Source organism: Protomyctophum parallelum (genome assembly GCF_964188405.1).
Source record: "Protomyctophum parallelum genome assembly, chromosome: 7".
Classification (NCBI taxonomy): Eukaryota; Metazoa; Chordata; class Actinopteri; order Myctophiformes; family Myctophidae; genus Protomyctophum; species Protomyctophum parallelum.
Window position 1 is genome coordinate 11,886,191 of NC_139705.1, and position 20,442 is coordinate 11,906,632.

At 43.5% G+C, this 20,442-nt stretch overlaps 1 protein-coding gene across 1 annotated transcript in view; it reads left to right on the forward strand.

Moving 5' to 3' along the window:
* The window catches only part of samd11 (sterile alpha motif domain containing 11), a 110,135-nt gene that overhangs the window by 79,499 nt on the left and 10,194 nt on the right, over window positions 1-20,442 (forward strand). The window contains 1 exon segment of the mRNA XM_083770283.1: window positions 11,397-11,550. Within this exon segment, the coding sequence (XP_083626409.1) occupies window positions 11,397-11,550 (154 nt within the window).

Consider the following 20,442-nt stretch of genomic DNA (forward strand, 5'->3'; position numbering starts at 1 on the left):
TGTTTGCCTGAAAAGGAATCTTTGAAATGTTTCATAGTTTTAGAAATATAGTGCTTTCAAATTTGAGACATTTAACATGGGGCTCAATGGCAGCTCTATAGGCACGTCAAAAGTCACTTTCACCTAGAAACTCCATTCACACTTTTTATTTTTCAGCTTACTGTGGAGACACATGCTGGAACTTTTTTTTTTTTTTATGTTTTGTAGTTTATGAGTTATTTAACTTAAACGCCCAATGCATTCTCTATGGCAATAGCACAAACTTTGGCATGCTACTAGTCCTACATACTTACACCTAGCAACCCCATTCTAGCCTACTTAGGTTCATCTTACGGTGGACATGTTTGTCTGAAAAGGAATCTTTGAAATGTTTCATAGTTTTAGAAATATAGTGCTTTCAAATTTGAGACTTTTAACATGGGGCTCAATGGCAGATTTTGGCACGTCAAAAAATCACTTTCACCTAGAAACTCCATTCACACTTTTTATTTTTCAGCTTACTGTGGAGACACATTCTGGAACGTTTTACTTTGAAATGTTTTGTAGTTTTTGAGTTATTTAACTTAAACGCCCAATGCATTCTCTATGGCAATAGCACAACCTTTGGCATGCTACTAGTCCTACATACTTAAACCTACCAACCCCATTCTAGCCTACTTAGGTTCATCTTACGGTGGACATGTTTGCCTGAAAAGGAATCTTTGAAAGGTGTCATAGCTTTAGAAATATAGTGCTTTCAAATTTGAGACATTTAACATGGGGCTCAATGGCAGATTTTGGCACGTCAAAAAATCACTTTCACCTAGAAACTCCATTCACACTTTTTATTTTTCAGCTTACTGTGGAGACACATTCTGGAACGTTTTACTTTGAAATGTTTTGTAGTTTCTGAGTTATTTAACTTAAACGCCCAATGCATTCTCTATGGCAATAGCACAAACTTTGGCATGCTACTAGTCCTACATACTTACACCTACCAACCCCATTCTAGCCTACTTAGGTTCATCTTACGGTGGACATGTTTGCCTGAAAAGGAATCTTTGAAAGGTGTCATAGTTTTAGAAATATAGTGCTTTCAAATTTGAGACTTTTAACATGGGGCTCAATGGCAGATTTTGGCACGTCAAAAAATCACTTTCACCTAGAAACTCCATTCACACTTTTTATTTTTCAGCTTACTGTGGAGACACATGCTGGAACGTTTTACTTTGAAATGTTTTGTAGTTTCTGAGTTATTTAACTTAAACGCCCAATGCATTCTCTATGGCAATAGCACAACCTTTGGCATGCTACTAGTCCTACATACTTAAACCTACCAACCCCATTCTAGCCTACTTAGGTTCATCTTACGGTGGACATGTTTGCCTGAAAAGGAATCTTTGAAAGGTGTCATAGTTTTAGAAATATAGTGCTTTCAAATTTGAGACTTTTAACATGGGGCTCAATGGCAGATTTTGGCACGTCAAAAAATCACTTTCACCTAGAAACTCCATTCACACATTTTATTTTTCAGCTTACTGTGGAGACACATGCTGGAACGTTTTACTTTGAAATGTTTTGTAGTTTCTGAGTTATTTAACTTAAACGCCCAATGCATTCTCTATGGCAATAGCACAACCTTTGGCATGCTACTAGTCCTACATATTTAAACCTACCAACCCCATTCTAGCCTACTTAGGTTCATCTTACGGTGGACATGTTTGCCTGAAAAGGAATCTTTGAAAGGTGTCATAGTTTTAGAAATATAGTGCTTTCAAATTTGAGACTTTTAACATGGGGCTCAATGGCAGATTTTGGCACGTCAAAAAATCACTTTCACCTAGAAACTCCATTCACACTTTTTATTTTTCAGCTTACTGTGGAGACACATGCTGGAACGTTTTACTTTGAAATGTTTTGTAGTTTCTGAGTTATTTAACTTAAACGCCCAATGCATTCTCTATGGCAATAGCACAACCTTTGGCATGCTACTAGTCCTACATACTTAAACCTACCAACCCCATTCTAGCCTACTTAGGTTCATCTTACGGTGGACATGTTTGCCTGAAAAGGAATCTTTGAAAGGTGTCATAGTTTTAGAAATATAGTGCTTTCAAATTTGAGACTTTTAACATGGGGCTCAATGGCAGATTTTGGCACGTCAAAAAATCACTTTCACCTAGAAACTCCATTCACACTTTTTATTTTTCAGCTTACTGTGGAGACACATGCTGGAACGTTTTACTTTGAAATGTTTTGTAGTTTCTGAGTTATTTAACTTAAACGCCCAATGCATTCTCTATGGCAATAGCACAACCTTTGGCATGCTACTAGTCCTACATACTTAAACCTACCAACCCCATTCTAGCCTACTTAGGTTCATCTTACGGTGGACATGTTTGTCTGAAAAGGAATCTTTGAAATGTTTCATAGTTTTAGAAATATAGTGCTTTCAAATTTGAGACATTTAACATGGGGCTCAATGGCAGCTCTATAGGCACGTCAAAAGTCACTTTCACCTAGAAACTCCATTCACACATTTTATTATTCAGCTTACTGTGGAGACACATGCTGGAACTTTTTTTTATTTTTATGTTTTGTAGTTTATGAGTTATTTAACTTAAACGCCCAATGCATTCTCTATGGCAATAGCACAAACTTTGGCATGCTACTAGTCCTACATACTTACACCTAGCAACCCCATTCTAGCCTACTTAGGTTCATCTTACGGTGGACATGTTTGTCTGAAAAGGAATCTTTGAAATGTTTCATAGTTTTAGAAATATAGTGCTTTCAAATTTGAGACATTTAACATGGGGCTCAATGGCAGCTCTATAGGCACGTCAAAAGTCACTTTCACCTAGAAACTCCATTCACACTTTTTATTATTCAGCTTACTGTGGAGACACATGCTGGAACTTTTTTTTATTTTTATGTTTTGTAGTTTCTGAGTTATTTAACTTAAACGCCCAATGCATTCTCTATGGCAATAGCACAAACTTTGGCATGCTACTAGTCCTACATATTTAAACCTACCAACCCCATTCTAGCCTACTTAGGTTCATCTTACGGTGGACATGTTTGCCTGAAAAGGAATCTTTGAAAGGTGTCATAGTTTTAGAAATATAGTGCTTTCAAATTTGAGACTTTTAACATGGGGCTCAATGGCAGATTTTGGCACGTCAAAAAATCACTTTCACCTAGAAACTCCATTCACACTTTTTATTTTTCAGCTTACTGTGGAGACACATGCTGGAACGTTTTACTTTGAAATGTTTTGTAGTTTCTGAGTTATTTAACTTAAACGCCCAATGCATTCTCTATGGCAATAGCACAACCTTTGGCATGCTACTAGTCCTACATACTTAAACCTACCAACCCCATTCTAGCCTACTTAGGTTCATCTTACGGTGGACATGTTTGCCTGAAAAGGAATCTTTGAAAGGTGTCATAGTTTTAGAAATATAGTGCTTTCAAATTTGAGACTTTTAACATGGGGCTCAATGGCAGATTTTGGCACGTCAAAAAATCACTTTCACCTAGAAACTCCATTCACACATTTTATTTTTCAGCTTACTGTGGAGACACATGCTGGAACGTTTTACTTTGAAATGTTTTGTAGTTTATGAGTTATTTAACTTAAACGCCCAATGCATTCTCTATGGCAATAGCACAAACTTTGGCATGCTACTAGTCCTACATACTTACACCTAGCAACCCCATTCTAGCCTACTTAGGTTCATCTTACGGTGGACATGTTTGTCTGAAAAGGAATCTTTGAAATGTTTCATAGTTTTAGAAATATAGTGCTTTCAAATTTGAGACATTTAACATGGGGCTCAATGGCAGCTCTATAGGCACGTCAAAAGTCACTTTCACCTAGAAACTCCATTCACACTTTTTATTATTCAGCTTACTGTGGAGACACATGCTGGAACTTTTTTTTATTTTTATGTTTTGTAGTTTCTGAGTTATTTAACTTAAACGCCCAATGCATTCTCTATGGCAATAGCACAAACTTTGGCATGCTACTAGTCCTACATACTTACACCTAGCAACCCCATTCTAGCCTACTTAGGTTCATCTTACGGTGGACATGTTTGTCTGAAAAGGAATCTTTGAAATGTTTCATAGTTTTAGAAATATAGTGCTTTCAAATTTGAGACATTTAACATGGGGCTCAATGGCAGCTCTATAGGCACGTCAAAAGTCACTTTCACCTAGAAACTCCATTCACACTTTTTATTATTCAGCTTACTGTGGAGACACATGCTGGAACTTTTTTTTATTTTTATGTTTTGTAGTTTATGAGTTATTTAACTTAAACGCCCAATGCATTCTCTATGGCAATAGCACAAACTTTGGCATGCTACTAGTCCTACATACTTACACCTAGCAACCCCATTCTAGCCTACTTAGGTTCATCTTACGGTGGACATGTTTGTCTGAAAAGGAATCTTTGAAATGTTTCATAGTTTTAGAAATATAGTGCTTTTAAATTTGAGACTTTTAACATGGGGCTCAATGGCAGATTTTGGCACGTCAAAAAATCACTTTCACCTAGAAACTCCATTCACACTTTTTATTATTCAGCTTACTGTGGACACATGCTGGCATGTTTTACTTTGAAATGTTTTGTAGTTTCTGAGTTATTTAACTTAAACGCCCAATGCATTCTCAATGGCAATAGCACAAACTTTGGCATGCTACTAGTCCTACATACTTAAACCTACCAACCCCATTCTAGCCTACTTAGGTTCATCTTACGGTGGACATGTTTGCCTGAAAAGGAATCTTTGAAAGGTGTCATAGTTTTAGAAATATAGTGCTTTCAAATTTGAGACTTTTAACATGGGGCTCAATGGCAGATTTTGGCACGTCAAAAAATCACTTTCACCTAGAAACTCCATTCACACTTTTTATTATTCAGCTTACTGTGGAGACACATGCTGGCATGTTTTACTTTGAAATGTTTTGTAGTTTCTGAGTTATTTAACTTAAACGCCCAATGCATTCTCTATGGCAATAGCACAAACTTTGGCATGCTATAGTCCTACATACTTAAACCTACCAACCCCATTCTAGCCTACTTAGGTTCATCTTACGTTGGACATGTTTGCCTGAAAAGGAATCTTTGAAAGGTGTCATAGTTTTAGAAATATAGTTCTTTCAAATTTGAGACATTTAACATGGGGCTCAATGGCAGATTTTGGCACGTCAAAAAATCACTTTCACCTAGAAACTGCATTCACACTTCGTACAATTCAGCTTACTGTGGAGACACATGCTGGAATTTTTTACTTTGAAATGTTTTGTAGTTTCTGAGTTATTTAACGCCCAATGCATTCTCTATGGCAATAGCACAAACTTTGGCATGCTACTAGTCCTACATACTTAAACCTACCAACTCCATTCTAGTCTACTTAGGTTCATCTTACGGTGGACATGTTTGCCTGAAAAGGAATCTTTGAAAGGTGTCATAGTTTTAGAAATATAGTGCTTTCAAATTTGAGAAATTCAGAATGGGGGTTGTGAAGTTGCCCGAACGGCCAAGGCTCCAAGAACAGTCAGAAATTGTAGTTAAAGGTTTTATGACATTCATTTTAATTTCTTTTCTTTTCTTTTTATTTTTTATTTTAGGTTTTATGACCTCAATTACACCCAAAAAACCTGAACTTTGAACATTCAGTGGGTTTTCTGTGGTCTGAAGTTTTCTTTGGGGTTTGGAAGCCTTTTGAGCTACAATAAAAACAGGCAACACAGTGAAAACAGTGACATCTGCTGGCAAATTTTTTAATGTCACAATCCCTTTAAGGGCGTTTATTTTCCCCAAACTCCTCCACCAAAGTCCAGTACAGATTCAACAGTGTGAAACCAGGAAAATAACAATAATAATAATAATACTGAGAAATGAAATGAACACTTGAGCAAACACTACGAACAAAACCCAACTGGATAAGAGCTCTCTTCAGGCTGTACCCTGATCACACAAGGCCCTGTAGATCTCCCTCAGGGATGTTACCTGTGTCATTGCCAACTTCTAACTAACTAGCCTGTCCCTGCAGCCTCCTTCAAATAGGAGTGGATCCTACCACTGGGCACAGACTCAATTAGCACATTTCTTCTCCAATACTTCACTAATATAAATACTTCCAACCACCTTGAATAAACAGTAACCTAAACATTCTCAATAATGTGTTACAATTAAATTAAAGTATAAATCAGAATGAAAACTCAATGACAATTACTCAAAGCATAAGGAGACACCCCTCCCCTGCCTAGCACTTGGCCCCTTCCTAAATCAAGGGCAATGCCACCAGCGGCTGTGGCTCAGGAGGTAGAGCAGGTCGTCCAATGATCCATGGGTCGGCGGTTCGAATCCCGGCTCCTCCTGTCTACATTCGAAGTGTCCTTGGGCAAGACACTGAACCCCAAATTGCTCCCGATGTGCTGGTTGGTACCTTGCATGGCTTCCGCCGCAATCGGTGTGTGAATGGGTGTGTGAATGGGTGAATGTAATGCACAATCTATGTAAAGCGCCTTGGATAAAGGCTCTATATAAATGCACCATTTACCATTTACCATTTACCAGCAGTGCAGGAGAGACAATTAGCAAACAATCAGTGAATACAGTTTTCCATACACAAGTTTAAAACATTAGTCCTTGCATGTTATAGATGGCAGGTTCATGTGTCTTTGTATATAGGGCACGGGTTGCCCCGTGACAGGGGTCAATGGCAGATTTTGGCAAGTAAAGATTTGAGTGGGGTTTGAACCCACAACCTCCAGATCATGCAGCCAGTGTGCTAAGTCACTGATCTACCTGCCACAATGCAGTCTGCTGTTCCCTTTGAGTAACAACATTGATACAAAAATAAAAAATTGTGATTAAACTAATAGGTTTACTGTGAGAATGAATAGTGTCATTTTGAGTATCCAACATCTATCGTGATGAATGGATTGGTACAATAATCCAGCCATGGTGAGACTACATGTTGGACAGATTGGAGAGGACACAGTGTATGAGAGAGAGTGGTACCTTTGTTTGAGGTGTCCTGATATCCGCATATTAATGGACACCTGACAGCCAACCAGAAATGAGTGTTTCCGCGTAGCCCAAGAGACATGGATCCATCATCACGTCCAGTATTTAGTGCCAGATTCTCATCCGACACAGCCCTGAAATATAATCCTCACTCCTCCACGAGGAGCTAGATTAATGTACCGATGGTCAAAACCTGCGGAACGGAATGAGTGTGCTGCATATTTCACATTCTCTAAGCCTCTGTACAACGGCTGAATACCTGAATACCTTTTCCTGAAAATACAGTTAGGTTTTTTTGTGTGTGTGCGTGCGTGCGTGCGTGCGTGCGTGCGTGTGTGTGTGAGTGTGTGTGTGGGTGTGTGCGTGCGTGTGTATGGCGCTCTTCGGCAGAGGGAATGGTGTCTTTGTATACCTGCCAGTCCTCCTCAAAGCCACCGCGAGGCCGGCCTAGCTGTATCAGCGCAATGCTCGTCTGCATTCACGTGGTGAGGAAAGCCCAGCTTAGCGGAGGGGATTTAGGCCCAATTCCAGGAACGATGGCAGGGAGAAAAATGGGATGGTACAAAAGAGGGATAAGCGGGACGGGTCTGAGCGCCAAACTGGGACCTCCCAAAATAACTCGTGCACAGCGAAGGGACCGTTCTATGTTGGGTAGAGAAATGGAAAAGTGGAGCTCTCTGTGTGTGTGTGTGTGTGTGTGTGTGTGTGTGTGTGTGTGTGTGTGTGTGTGTGTGTGTGTGTGTGTGTGTGTGTGTGTGTGTGTGTGTGTGTGTGTGTGCGTGCGTGCGTGCGTGCGTGCGTGCGTGCGTGCGTGCGTGCGTGCGTGCGTGCGTGCGTGCGTGCGTGCGTGCGTGCGTGCGTGCGTGCGTGCGTGCGTGCGTGCGTGCGTGCGTGCGTGCGTGCGTGCGTGCGTGCGTGCGTGCGAGAAAATGCAAGTGCAGGTGTCCATGTTAGGATGCTAATTCGCAGGTAAAGGGACACTGACTCCACTTCTATTTCAGCAGCCCCTCACAGAGACACACACACACACACACGCATGCATGCACGCACGCACGCACGCACGCACGCACAGTGCACACACATTGTAGATGGGCCTCTCTGGAGGAAAGAGCCCCAGATGACCCTAGATTCTCTCTCTCTCTCTCTCCACATAAAAGAGAATATTGGAGAGCGACAGGAGAGGGGAAGGGAAGCAAAATATGGTGCAAACAGTGGCATTTTAAAGCTGAGGATATAGTATTATGAATTGTAAGGAATGATTAACAGACTATTATCAGCGTGCACACGGATCTTCTGCAGCATCTCACGTTGTTCTCTGAAGGCTGCTCTGTGGACTGTAATGTTGAACTATAAACTATAATGTTTGGCAGTATTTAGTAAGGTGTCTTGGTCACCATAGAGGTGCCTATAGTCATCTTATCCAGGTCAAGTCCTTGGCCTTATCCTGTCACCCCTCCCTCCAATATATATACAGGCTCACAGTGTGTGTGTGTGTGTGTGTGTGTGTGTGTGTGTGTGTGTGTGTGTGTGTGTGTGTGCTATGTGCATGCGCACATGTGTGTGCATGCTCCAGGCTTATATTTCCCTCTGATCGTCCCCTTATCTCTCACAGCCTCACATTCACTCACACACACACACACACACACACACACACACACACACACACACACACACACACACACACACACACACACACACACACACACACACACACACACACAGCTCCTCGTCTGCCGCCAGTCGAGTCCCCTGCGGCCTGGCGCAGCAAACAGATCGATACACCGGAGCTGGGCAGCATTAATATCTGTCGTTGCAAACCCCTCACCCCACCCCACCCCACCCCACCCAGGCGCCCGCTCAACTGCCCCAGCAATCACACACACACACATTCAGACACCGATGCTCACGCACACACGCACGCACACACACACACACACACACACAGCATGCACACACTTACACACACACACACATCACACTTGCACCAGTGGCGGAAATGGCCCCTAGGTCCCGAGGGATCTGTCTAATTAAAAAAGAGTGGTGGGGGCGGGGGTGAGGGGAACAGGAGAGAGAGAGAGAGAGAGAGAGAGAGAGAGAGAGAGAGAGAGAGAGGGCAGGATAGATTTTTCTCTCATTAGAAGCCATGTCTCCTGGTGTGGCCTGGCCTGGCCCATAATGACGAGGCCTCTACTCCTCTGAGGGAGAGCGTGGAAGGGAGGGGGGTTACAGGACGTGGGGAGAGAGAGAGACAGAGACACACAGAGAGAGAGAGACAGACACACAGAGAGAGAGAGAGAGAGAGAGACAGATTGGGGAACTGAGAGGAGAAGTGTGGTATTCAGTAGAGGACAGAGTTGCACAATAACATTCTCAGTAATCAGGCCCCTTGTCCACCAAGAGAACTGTGGTTCTAGAACTGGTTCCATTCTATAGATTCTTGGAACCTTGGTTTGTGCTTTCAAGGAAACGGCAGACATTTTTTCAGTTCCAAACCAACTTTTAGGGTTCTGAACCAATTCATTTTCAGTGGAAACACTCTGAACTTGTTCAACATCAGGCGGGGACGAAAATATCCAAACCAGTTCAACCCCTGGTGGAAAAGGATCCTGAGAGTTACAAATAGATCAGTGGTTTTCAAACCATTTCATATCAAGGTTCATTATTTATTCAGCATTTGAGCCACGGACCACCATTTGATGACATTTAGCCTAAATTAAGCCTCATATGTATTGTTATCGTTGGATATGATTTTGTCCACAATTCCATGCTCTATTAATGTGGTACCAACAGGCAAACGTTGATCAAAATAACAATCCTTCAACATACTCTAATTGTGTAGACTTCTTGTAAATGAAGTAATGCCAATGTATAACAATAATTTAACTCTTGCGAGTGTAAAATGAAACCAAATGGACCCGTATGGGTCCATTTGGTTTCATTTTCCGCTCTCAAGAGTTAAAGATCTAATAAGGGTCCATTTGGTTACCAACTCTCCATCATTTAGCTGGGGGACCACCTTGAACCCCCTCAAGGACCACTGGTGGTCCCCGGTGGGTTTTACTGCGTGTGGTGGAGGCAGAGATACGCTGCACTACATGTGTGAAGTTGCTTAAAGTTGGCCACGCGTTGGTGCAAAAATACAGGCTGTTATTTGTTTTGAAAACATTATCAGATGCACCGTCATTTTCCATGGTGCTGTTCCAGCTCTCTCTCTCTCTCTCTCTCTCTCATGCCATCCCCTTTATTTCCTTACACATTTGCTTCAAATTGCCAGCCTCAACAGCATGAAAGATGGATTTTCTCAGCGTGTGCTGAATTTATGTCCGTGCCAAAGCGCATAAGTTCTTCCAAGTGTGTATTACATGCTTTGTGTCATTGTGTGTGTATGTATGTGTGTGTGTGTGTGTGTGTGTGTGTGTGTGTGTGTGTGTGTGTGTGTGTGTGTGTGTGTGTGTGTGTGTGTGTGTGTGTGTGTGTGTGTGTGTGTGTGTGTGTGTGTGTGTGCGCGTGCGTGCGTGCGTGTGTGTGTCTGTCAAAGTCTATGTTTATTATCTTTGTTCAAAATGTATGTTTGTGTTCACACTCGCGTGATTGTGAAATTGTGCGTGCGTGCAATTGTGCGTGCGTGCGTGCATACAGACTCACTGCCGGGATTAGAAAATGCATGTGGAACATTTTCAGCAGCAATATGGAATAAGCTGAGTGGAGTTTAGAAATGACTTACTGCAGTGTTTATGAGGCATCAGCATACTTTTTTAGGCCTCGTATCCCTCCTCCACCAACAACTATGGCATGATACACAGTCCCTTTCCTAAAAGCATGCAGTAGCCTACTTCACTTCCTCCACGCTGAAGCCCCTTAAAAACCTGAAACAGTTGCATTTTATCGCCAACGTACAGTACAGCTCAGTTTTTAAGAAACTGCCGTATGAGCTATAAGCTGGTTGAAATGTATAGCCGGTGGGATTTTGGCGATCTGAAACGTGTTTGCGAATAAAGCCACGTTGTGAACACAAGCGACTGGGATGCTAAATGTGTCTTTTATCACTCTTCACCCTCTTTTCTCTGTCCCCCCAATCCTCTATCCCGTGTGACTTCTTCGTCTCCTCCTTATTCGCTTCCTCCCTCCCTTGCCTCCTTCAACTCTTCAACTCATCTGTTTCCACTGCCTCCTTCCACATGCCCATTTTCTGTTTCTCTCTCTCTCTCTCTCTCTCTCACTGTCATACTCTTTTTTTCTCCCCTTCTCTTTTCCGTCTTATACTCTTGGCGTTTCCCGTTGCACTCCCCCTCAATCACCATGCGACTCTGCCCACTCTAACACCCCCACCCCTCCCTCTCGTGTGCCCTACCTTCTCTTCTGGTCTCTGCAGACGTGCTGCGTGCTCGCCAGGAGGCGTTGGCGGCAGCGGTGAGGAATACGGGGGCGTTGGAGGCCCACATGCCCTCAGCAGGCAGCTCCTCTTCCTCCAGCCAGAGAAGAAAGCAGGGCCTTCCTCAACACCGGGACGCTCACTACACTGACAGGTAGGCAGAGAGAGAGAGAGACACACACACACACACACACACACACACACAACACACAACACACACACAACACACACAGTGAAACCCTGAGTGTTCAAATTTAACTCAGTGTACAACTGTAACCAAATGATCCCGTGCGGGTCTATTTGGTTACATTTCTACATTCTCTGCCTACCGGTAAGTAGTGATTCCCTATCACGTTTTTTTTTCGCTCCCGGTCCGATTCCGATCATTTGATTTTGAGTATCTGCCGATACAGATTTTTCCCGATCCGATATTTTTTTATAGAACACTTATGCCATATCACAATAGTACAATATCCAGTCTAATATCATGATATGGATATAATATTGATACTATGGATGTCCCGATCACGTTTTTGGCTCCCGATCCAATTCCGATCATTTGAAAATTACGTTATCGGCCCAGTTTTCCGATTAAGTGATCGTATCGGGACAACCTATACCGATAAGTTAACTCTGAGGATTTTAATGTGCAGATATTCTTGGACTGAAGTTTCTCTCACATTAATTTAACGTGTATGAATCTTTCAAATTTTTTGAATTAGCATGGCTAGCTATTAGATGGAAACCGCACAGCACACTTTTCTTTTAGAGGCCGCAGTCGCTGTGCTTTTGCTTCTGTGTGCATGTTTTATGCACATGTGTGTTGTGTACATGGAAGGTGCTGAATAAAATGGTAGTCTTGTGTGAGGAGGCTGGGAGTTGCAGGGAAGATGATAATGATACAGAGAATAGAGTTAATCAACTCTGCCATGAAGGGCGCTAGCCCCTCCAATGCATGGCTTTCTGAAATTATGTCATAGACCAGCCAAGTCTGACTTTTAATGTTTGTCGAGAGCCCAATTATAAATTTCCCGTCCCAGCCAAAGTCTATATGGACTTTAATTTAGTTTAGGTTAAATTATGATGTAATTCGTGCCAGCTAAGTCTATAGACGTTGCGACGTCATCTCACTGATTAATACATCTTGTAATAAAAGTATTTCATTTTTCACGGACATGAGAACATCAACATGCCCCCACAAATCTCTCCTGCTCCCATACACATTATAACCAATCCTCTCCTGCTCCCATACACATTATAACCAATCCTCTCCTGCTCCCATACACATTATAACCAATCCCTCTCCTGCTCCCATACACATAATAACCAATCCTCTCCTGCTCCCATACACATAATAACCAATCCTCTCCTGCTCCCATACACATAATAACCAATCCTCTCCTGCTCCCATACACATTATAACCAATCCTCTCCTGCTCCCATACACATTATAACCAATCCTCTCCTGCTCCCATACACATTATAACCAATCCTCTCCTGCTCCCATACACATTATAACCAATCCTCTCCTGCTCCCATACACATTATAACCAATCCCTCTCCTGCTCCCATACACATTATAACCAATCCTCTCCTGCTCCCATACACGTTATAACCAATCCTCTCCTGCTCCCATACACATTATAACCAATCCTCTCCTGCTCCCATACACATTATAACCAATCCCTCTCCTGCTCCCATACACATTATATAACCAATCCCTCTCCTGCTCCCATACACATTATAACCAATCCTCTCCTGCTCCCATACACATTATAACCAATCCTCTCCTGCTCCCATACACATTATAACCAATCCTCTCCTGCTCCCATACACATTATAACCAATCCATCCCACTTTTCATTGTATTTGTTTTTTGTATTGTTTTGTATTCTGTTTTTGAGGGGTGCTCATGTCCAGCTTTTGGTGTATGTGCAAACACAAACTTTGTCCTACACAAACATTAAATGCCATTGACAATGAATGGACAATTATGAGTGTTCATTGAAGACAAAAGAGAGGACGCAACTTGTGATTGGCCAGAATGAGATGATGTATGCTGATGATGATAAGACTTCACATGGGTGTGATTTTTTCTCCTATGTCCAGCTTTGTCTGTTTGTGTGAACACAAACATGATGATTTGATTGGCTGATCACCCCATGGCGATGATTTGATTGGCTGAGCAAAGTATGTTGTGGATAAAAAGTGAGGGCAGTAAAGTGAAGACGCCAAAAGTGATTGGCCTGAATGACTTTTGTGATGATTTGATTGGCTGAGAACGGACTGTGATGTATGATGATGTATGATGATAAGAGAGCCCCTCACTTGAGACGAGTGTGATTTTTTTAGAGGGGGTGTTACACACTATGTGCATGTTGGTGGTTGCATACGCCTGTGTGTGTGTGTGTGTGTGTGTGTGTGTGTGCGTGCGTGCGTGCGTGAGTGTCTCAACATACAGTACACAGCAAAACTAAAGTTCCAGTATAACCGCTTCACTAGACCACTCTACTACACACCTGCATCCACACAACCTCCCTTATCTTCTTTCCTCATCTCCAACCTCCCCCCTCCCCTCCCCTCCCCCCTCCCCCCCCGGCATTGGCCCCTGCGCCTCCCAAACAAAGCCGGGGGCAGCGGGAGTGGGCGGGTAATTGCTTGTCGATTATTTATGTGGCGCTGGGAGAGGCGGGGGATCGATAATGGGCCGGCGGGCGGTGGCAGAGGGAGGGTGTGTGTGTGTGTTTGCGTGTGTGTGTGTGTGTGTGTGTGTGTGTGTGTCAGAGAGAGAGAGAGAAAGAGAGAGAGAGGCGAGGGGGGCGAGTGGGGGGATATAAGCAGGAAACAGAGCGGCCAGGCTCTGCATGGTGCAGCTCAGGGAGACTTGCGGGGGTGTGTGTGTGTGTGCCTGTGTGTGTAGGGTGTGTGTATGTGCTTGCCTGTGCGTGGGGTGTGTGTATGTGTTTGCCTGTGCGTGGGGTTTGTGTGTGTGTGTGTGTGTGTGTGCGCTTGCCTGTGCGAAGCAGGGGAGGAGGGGGAGGAGAGAGGATGTGGGGGATTTATTTGTGCGCGTATATGCGTGCACGTTTGTTTGTTCCATTTTTCAAGCGGGCGGGTTGCACGCGTGCTCATCTGTGCGGACTGAATTTGCGCTTTACGGCGCGGGGCAGTTTGTGTGTGTGTATTTGTATGCGTTTGTGGAGTCAATTTGCATGTGTGCATATTGCATGAACGTGTGAGCGTGCATGTGTGTGTGCGTGTGCGTGCGTGCGTGCGTTTGTCAGGCCAGCGATGCAGTGTGAATGTGGCCAGTGAGCTGAGGCCAGTCTCCAACAGCACAGATAGTAATTAGCCACACAGGACTGGGGCAAGTTAACTAGGGCTTACCCTCCCTCCATCCCTCCCTCCCTCCATCCATCTCTCTCTATCTCTTCCTTTCACCTACCCTTTTAACCCTCTCACTCTCAATTGTTATTATGTTGTTGTTTATTTTTTTGCTTGTTATTTAATGGATAGTAAAACAGATGTTGTCATGCAGTGAGATAGAAATAAGAGAAGGAGTTCACGTACATGTATGAACAAACAAGCATGCATCTCACACGCACATGCGCACACACACACAAACACACACACACACACATCTTTGTGCTGCATTCGTGTTCATGGTGGCAGGTCAGGGTGACGCTGTAAAAAGCCAGCTTGTGTGGGCGTCCCCATAAAACATCCATCGCCCACCAGGGTCAGAGAGACAGACAGAGAGAGAGGGGAGGGAACAAGGATTGGCTTCCTTGGCCTACTGGCACAATGTACAAGGAATTTAGCACTGACTGGTGGTTTGCGAGGTTATACGGACAGACGCAAATATTTGGGGAAAAACTGTACACACATGCGGATGGACACTGTTCTACTGTAGATGGCTCGCCCCTTAGGTGCAAGAAGCCAGTGAAATTACATACATGTTCCTATATTAAAATTGCCAAATGGCCGAGGCGGGGTTGGCGAAAGGGCCTTTCTGTGTGGAGTTTGCATGTTCTCCCCGTGTCCCCTAGTACTAGAGATGTCCCGATACTGTACACAGGGGGGAAACTGTCACTGTCAGGTGAAAAGAAGCAGCTTGGACTCCTCATGCAGTGAAGGAAGTATACGGTCAGTTCACTGCCCCCCCACAGGTTGGCAGAGGAAGTGTAGCGCCCAGGATTACATTAGATAATTGACACTGGGTGAAAAAATGGGTTGCAAAATCGTGGGATAAAAATGTACTAAGAAAAATGGCCTAATGGGTCAGTGGGCTGGGCAGTAAAGTTCACTATGACTGACATAACCATAGAGTTCACTATGACTGACATAACCATAGAGTTCACTATGACTGACATAACCATAGAGTTCATTATGACTGACATAACCAGAGAGTTCATTATGACTGACATAACCATAGAGTTCATTATGACTGACATAACCATAGAGTTCACTATGACTGACATAACCATAGAGTTCATTATGACTGACATAACCATAGAGTTCATTATGACTGACATAACCATAGAGTTCACTATGACTGACATAACCATAGAGTTCACTATGACTGACATAACCATAGAGTTCACTATAACTGACATAACCATAGAGTTCATTATGACTGACATAACCATAGAGTTCACTATGACTGACATAACCATAGAGTTCATTATGACTGACATAACCATAGAGTTCACTATGACTGACATAACCATAGAGTTAATTATGACTGACATAACCATAGAGTTCATTATGACTGACATAACCATATAGTTAATTATGACTGACATAACCATAGAGTTCATTATGACTGACATAACCATAGAGTTCATTATGACTGACATAACCATAGAGTTCACTATTACTGACATAACCATAGAGTTCACTATGACTGACATAACCATAGAGTTCACTATGACTGACATAACCATAGAGTTCATTATGACTGACATAACCATAGAGTTCACTATGACTGACATAACCATAGAGTTCACTATGACTGACATAACCATAGAGTTCATTATGACTGACATAACCATAGAGTTAATTATGACTGACATAACCATAGAGTTCATTATGACTGACATAACCATAGAGTTAATTATGACTGACATAACCATAGAGTTCACTATAACTGACATAACCATAGAGTTCACTATGACTGACATAACCATAGAGTTCATTATGACTGACATAACCATAGAGTTCATTATGACTGACATAACCATAGAGTTAATTATGACTGACATAACCATAGAGTTCATTATGACTGACATAACCATAGAGTTCACTATTACTGACATAACCATAGAGTTAATTATGACTGACATAACCATAGAGTTCATTATGACTGACATAACCATAGAGTTCACTATTACTGACATAACCATAGAGTTAATTATGACTGACATAACCATAGAGTTCATTATGACTGACATAACCATAGAGTTCACTATTACTGACATAACCATAGAGTTAATTATGACTGACATAACCATAGAGTTCATTATGACTGACATAACCATAGAGTTCATTATGACTGACATAACCATAGAGTTAATTATGACTGACATAACCATAGAGTTCATTATGACTGACATAACCATAGAGTTCACTATGACTGACATAACCATAGAGTTCACTATGACTGACATAACCATAGAGTTCACTATGACTGACATAACCATAGAGTTCATTATGACTGACATAACCATAGACTTCCCACTGCAGCTACATCCACATATGCTGACTGTGATAGCATGACATCAGTCACTCAAAATAATTATTGGCCGATATTTGCATAACATTTTAATTCATAAAAAATGAATGATGATGAATTAAAGCTGCAAGCGGCGATGGCCGGGACCTTGCGTGTCTGTGCACATTACGGGCAAATATCGACCAATCAGAACTGGGAGCAGAGCTAAGTAACTAAACTGAGTCCAGGGAGGTGACTCATGACTCTGTACAGCAAACTGTTCAAATGTTATGACAAATGATAGAAACTATAACATATTGACCAATCAGAAGCAGGGGAAGGGCTACATTTCACCAATGAAGGACAAGGACTCTGAAGCAAGTCCAATGACACCACCCTCGAGTCTGTAAGACTATGGGTGCACATCCTGCTAGGAGGAGTTCGTTAAAGGAGTCTTTATGACTATATATGGGCGCGGACACACATCCTGCTAGGAGGAGTCTGTATGACTATATATATGGGTGTGGACACACATCCTGCTAGGAGGAGTCTGTATGACTATATATGGGTGTGGACACACATCCTGCTAGGAGGAGTCTGTATGACTATATATGGGTGTGGACACACATCCTGCTAGGAGGAGTCTGTATGACTATATATGGGTGTGGACACACATCTTGCTAGGAGGAGTCTGTATGACTATACATGGGTGTGGACACACATCTTGCTAGGAGGAGTCTGTATGACTATATATGGGTGTGGACACACATCCTGCTAGGAGGAGTCTGTATGACTATATATGGGTGTGGACACACATCTTGCTAGGAGGAGTCTGTATGACTATACATGGGTGTGGACACACATCTTGCTAGGAGGAGTCTGTATGACTATATATGGGCGCGGACACACATCTTGCTAGGAGGAGTTTGTTAAAGTGCAACCCGTGGAAATGGCATAAATTTCCATAAATGGCTGACTTCCTGTTGTGGGACTTCAAGCACAAACTTTTGTAGGGGGCGCTATTGAGCCATTAGGCTACGCCCCTTTTTGAGACAAGTAAAATACGTAATTTTTCACCACTTGTGATGTGTATGCAAAGTTTTTTGCTTTTTGTACTCAAAAGCTTTTTGAGTACGTTTTGCATGTCAATAACGCGATTCATTCGGGGGAATAAACAATCATAATAATAATCATTGCGATTTCAATAGGGCTTCGCACTACTGCAGTGATCGGGCCCTAATAATGTTTATTTTAATTTGGAAAACCTTACATTTATGAATGCATCCAGCGGGGCATCATAATAAAATTAGGCATGGGTTAATTCCACGACCACATATCAGTATCGGTTGATAATGGTTGATATCGGTATCAGATATAGGCAAAAAAGTCAATATCAAATATCCCTAATCACGGCCATACGTTCCCCAGTTGAATATAGCATGTCTCACCAAAAATGCAGAAGAAAATACGGAAGCCGAGATAAAGACTAGGTTAGCGAAGAGTGCCATCTAGCATAAAAACTACAAACACACGTCAGAACACGGTCCTTGGCAGTCAATTAAAAAACAAAAGGAACCAGAAGGATACATGCATCTGTACATGTGTCTACGGATGTGTTGTTTTTGATTCACCCCTAAACATGCTGCTGATGATGATGAACAACACAGATTTGCGCATGTGTCCCCTGGGTGTCACTATAATGCCCATATATGGTCATATAGGTCAGATCGGCTGTGGGCCCGTAGGTGTGAGGGCCGCGTGACGGCCCGAACGTCTAGTTAAATTAAAAGTAGAGAGAACCGTGTTAGAGGATAAGAGACACAGGGACTGAAAGGAAGAGAAAAGGAGGGGAGGAGGGGGGGGGGGTAGAAGGAAGCGCTCTTTTAGTCTCTTAGGCTCTGTGCAGCTCACCTTCCTATCGAGCCCATGGTCATTGATTATCTGTGGCCCCATTAGGGCCCATTGTTAAAAACAAATCATTAGGCTGCTCCATGCGCTCAGTGCTGGCTGCCTCCATTTGTCTACTCTTAAATGGCACAGGGCTGGGCTCGCCGAGCAGGCATCTGCAAGGCAAATACATATAGGGAGACGAGTGGATGGAGGGAGGGAGGGATGGATGTAGGGATGGATGGAGGGATGGATGGATGGATGGATGGATGGAGGGAGGGAGGGAGTGAGGGAGGGAGGGATGGATGGATGGATGGAGGGAGGGATGGATGGATGGATGGAGGGAAGTGGATAGAAAGGAAGTGAGAAAGGAGTGTTTTTTTTTTTTAAAGGAAGGGGTAGAAATGAAATGGAGGGGGGGGTCGAACACGATGCCAGAGAGGACACGTGAAGCAGGAAAAGGAGAGAGAGAGAGAGAGAGAGAGAGAGCAGAGAAAATAATGGTGGTGGTGTTGGGGGAATTGGTGGGGGTGTTGAGGGAAGAATACAGAGAGAGAGAGGGAGAGAGAGAGAGAGAGAGAGAGGAAAAAGCAGAGATGGGCAGCAGGACGGTTGTAGTGAGGAGATAACGAGAGTGAGACGGGGTGAAAGGGGGAGAGAGTGTGAGAGAGATATAGTGCGAGAGGGAGAGAAATAGAAGAGTACGAGGGAGAGGGTGAGACGGGGAGAGAGTCCGAGGGGCAGAGAGAGAGTGAGATAGGGAGATAGCGGGAGACTGCTAGCGCTAGAGAGAGAGACACAGAGAGAGAGAGAGAGAGATAGGGAGCGAGGGAGAGGGAGAGAGGGAGAGAGAGCGGAGGGAGCCTCATCCATTTTAATGAGCTTCCTGTGTAAATGTGTTCCTGTGGAGTAGAGAGCCGAAGGCGGCCGCACCGCGCCACCTAATCCCCCCTCGCTCCCGTCATTAAGGGCAGCCCTGTCACACACACACACACACACACACACACACACACACACACACACACACACACACAAACGCAGGCAGGCAGGCACAGACACGCAGGCACAGACACGCACGCTCGTGCACAAATACACACACACATTAACACACACACAAAGGCTAAAACCCACGTGGTCCGGCACACATGAAGGCAGACACGCACAGAGGCGGAGGCACACTCCCTCAAACACACACACACACAAAGAAGCACAGCCCCCGTACAATGTGTGTGTGTGTGTGTGCGTGTGCGTGTGCGTGTGCGTGTGCGCGTGTGCGTGTGCGTGTGTGTGTTCCCTGGGTTGCTTCGGGACGGGGCCGCTGTCGCCACTCTGACAGGTCGTCACACACCAGTGAATTCCCCAGGAGCCCTTGGCCTAACTGCAGAGAGAGAGAGAGAGAGAGAGAGAGAGGGGAGGGGGGGAGGCAGTCAACAAGCAAAAAAGAGC